Here is a 3,343-nt window from a genome sequence, read left to right as displayed (position 1 = left end):
GCTGCAGCTAAGAGTTCGCCTGCTACAACTAAGACCCCGTGCAGCCAAATAAATAAAAAAAAATTAAAACCATGGTAAAGTCTCTTTTGCAATATGAGGGAGTATTTACATGTTCCAGGGGTGAGGACCTAGGTCATTTGGGGGCCAAATTCAACTGACCACAAACCGTGGTTCTTTTATTTATGTAACTTTATTAAATAATTTTTTTCACAGGCATAATTCTCTTACAATTAATACTTGCTACAAAAAGGACTTGAACATTATCTACAATTACACCACCATTCCGAGGCTGAATATCACGTGCATGACAGTGTACTCAGATCTCAAAAAATCTTTTCATACTTTCCAAATAGTCTTTTCTTTCAGCTATAAAGGTCAGTTACCTGAGCCAAACTTGTTCTTAATAAGTAGAATTTTTGTGTCCATTCAAAGAGTCTCTGACATCTTTCTGGGCCTATTCATTTGCAGACAGGAATAGAAACTATGACCAGGGTTTTCACATCATGCATCGACAGGTGATGCTTGCTCTTCTTAGGCTGTCCGGTTTCTCTAAGATAAAAGGAGTGACTCTCGGCAGGGCCACGTGGATGAGGAAGTTCCGTGTGGAGGAGATCACATCCTTGAGCATCTTCCCTGCAGGGTCCAGCTTCGGATTCAGGCTCTTGATGCAAAACACTGTGGCTCGGCTTCACCCACGGTTCTATTTTCTTCTTTTCTGACTGTGCCTCAGTGCATGCAGGGTCTTAGTTCCCTGACCAGGGATCAAACCCATGTGCCCTGCAGCAGTGGAAATGCGGAGTACCAACCATGGTTCTTTTTATTTCAAGAGTCGTCATCATCTGGACTTCCCTGATGGCTTAGCAGTGAGGATACCACCTACCGATGTAGGAGACACGGGTTCGATCCCTGGGTTGGGGAGATCTCCTAGAGAAGGAAATAGCAACCCTCTCCAGTATTCTCGCCTAGGAAAATCCCCTGGACAGAGAGGCCTGGTGGGCTACAGTCCATGGGGTCACAAAAAGTCAGACACGACTTAGTGACTAAACAAGAGGTCATCACCCTAATAGATATTACACAATAACGTTCTGTAGTGATGGCTCTTACGTACCAGGTGCTGGGCTAAGTGCCTTAGGCATGTTATCTCATCTAATCCTTCCGGCAACCCTCGGAGGCAGGTGCCACTGCTGTCCTGGAGATGCAGGCAAAGACGACACAGGGGAGGGATGAGGAGAACTCTGACCCCGGAGCCCACCACCCTCATCCTGGGCCGATCCACCTGAGAGCGTGAGAACCGCGCTACCCCAGGCGCCCCCTTCCCTGGACAGAGGTTTCCTAGGGCTTCGCACACTGAATTTTATACCTTGTTCTTCATGTGTTGGCCTCTGCACAAACTCCTCCTGCCATTATTTTATGAAGCTGGCCCACTCAGCAGGAGAAGCCCTGCTGAATCAGAGATCTAAGGGCTGCGGGGTCACCTGTCGGTGCCAGGCGCTCGATGGGGAATCTCTGAAAGCCTCAGGCTCAGGTACGCCTACACAAGTCAGACTTGCTGGGAATCACTGCATGTAATTTTCTCTAAGGCAGTGTTTGCCAAGTATCCAGTGTCTGTAATCGGGATCACCTTTGAAGATCCATGCTTAGGAAAAAAGACAGCCCATAGTTTTTGTCAAGCTGGCCAGCTGAGCCACCAGGAGACCATGGGTTGCCAGAGGATTGCTGGTGCAGGAGAAGAGATTTTGAAAAGAAATGTATGACTACAGCCTTTGCAAGCAATACTTCCCTGGGGCAAAGAAGCAGAAGAGCAGCACTTACATGACTGATGGCACATGGGCTGGTAGGGGGTTGCCTTATGACTTACACGAAAAAAATATGTATTTATTAACAATCGTAATGTTTTGGGGAAAACACTGAAAACTCATACAAAGCAGGCCAAACTATAAGGTCTTCATTTCATCATTGATGAAAATGAGGCTAATAAGAGAGAGAGAATGTTGATTAAAAGGGGGTTTGGGAAAAGCTGAGATTTATATGTCAAACAGAGATCCAAGTTCGAAGTTTCTTTTTCTCTTCCTCTTTCTCTGCAGGTTGATAAAACAGCTCTGCTGCATGAATTATTCAGGGATCTTGGCTCCTCCTAGGTGCTGGTCTGGTCTTTGTGGTCAGATGGCTCATCACGACTACCATATAGCACAAGACCATGTCTGGCTGCATGGGAGGATGGGAAATGTAGGTTTTCTATCTGCAGGATCTTATGCCCAATAAGACACTATTACTATTGTATTAGTTAGCCATTGCTGAATAACAAATCACTCCCCTACAACACTTATGCGTGCGTGCTGCCACTTCAGTCGTGTCCAACTCTTTGCAACCCTGTGGACAGTAGCCCACCAGGCTCCTCTCTGTCCACGGGATTCTCCAGGCAAGAACACTGGAGTGGGTTGCCATGCCCTCCTCCAGGGCATCCTCCCGACCCAGGGATTGAAGCTGAGTCTCTTTTGTCTCCTGCACTGGCAGATGGGTTCTTTACCACTAGTGCCATCTGTGAAGACCCCTAAACACTTAGTGATTTCAAACAATGAACACTTTTTATCTTATGTTGTCGAAGGTCAGGAATCAGTCCCTCTGGGTCAGAGACTCTTCCCAAACTACAAGTAAGGTGGTGGCCAAGGCTACAGTCATTTCAAAGCAACAGGGGGAAGATACTTTTCCAAGATTTCTGGTATGCTTGTTGGCAGGTCCCAGGTCCTCACTGGTTATTGATCAGTTCCTTGCCATCCGGGCCTCTCTGCAGGGTGGCTCAGAGTGTGGCTTCCCTCTGAGCATGAGAGCGAGTGAGAGAGACTTCACTGGTGGTCTGGTGACTAAAAATCTCCCTGCCAATGCAGGAGACACGGGTTTGATCCCTAGTCTGGAAGGATCACTCATGCCATGGAACAACTAAGCCCATGTGCCACAATTACTGAGCTCGCACAACTACCGAGGCCTGGAAACCTAGAACCCATGCTCTGCAACAGGAGAAACTGCCATGAGAAGCTTGCACACTGCAACTAGAGAGTAGCCTCTGCTCTCTGCAAGCAGAGAAAGCCTGCATGTGCAGCAGTGAAGACCCACTGAAGCCAAAAATAAAAATTAATTAATTAAAAAGAAAGAAAGCAAGTGAGAGAGGCAGAGAGGGCAAGCAAGAGAAAAGTCACAGCCCTTTTGTAGCCTGATCTCAGAAGTGACATCTCACTACTTTGGCCATTTTCTGTTTGTTCAAAGTGAGCCACTTACATCCAGTCCACACTCCCAGAGGAGGGGGACTGTGCAGAGGATAAACACGTGGAGTTGGGGGTCACTGGAG

At 47.3% G+C, this 3,343-nt stretch overlaps 1 protein-coding gene across 1 annotated transcript; it reads right to left on the bottom strand.

The window, feature by feature from the left end:
• Positions 1-496: 496 nt before the first annotated feature.
• On the bottom strand, positions 497-1,136 carry LOC120873290 (mitochondrial import receptor subunit TOM5 homolog). Its single transcript, XM_040254103.1, has 2 exons — positions 1,109-1,136; positions 497-675 (listed from the first exon to the last, which is right to left on the bottom strand). Exons 1-2 carry the CDS (start codon positions 1,134-1,136, stop codon positions 497-499), a joined length of 207 nt encoding a protein of 68 aa, XP_040110037.1.
• Positions 1,137-3,343: the final 2,207 nt, after the last annotated feature.

The sequence above is a fragment of the Oryx dammah genome, unplaced genomic scaffold (assembly GCF_014754425.2).
Source record: "Oryx dammah isolate SB20612 unplaced genomic scaffold, SCBI_Odam_1.1 HiC_scaffold_13, whole genome shotgun sequence".
Taxonomy (NCBI): Eukaryota; Metazoa; Chordata; class Mammalia; order Artiodactyla; family Bovidae; genus Oryx; species Oryx dammah.
This window is presented reverse-complemented; position numbering and strand designations above follow the sequence as displayed.

Bases quoted from the DNA above. Each gene is read 5' to 3' on its own strand.
- LOC120873290 (XM_040254103.1), bottom strand. From the start codon at position 1,136: ATGCCTAAGGCACTTAGCCCAGCACCTG. The intron at 676-1,108 runs GTACGTAAGAGC...GCCGAGCCACAG, and splicing joins GGCACTTAGCCCAGCACCTG to TGTTTTGCATCAAGAGCCTG.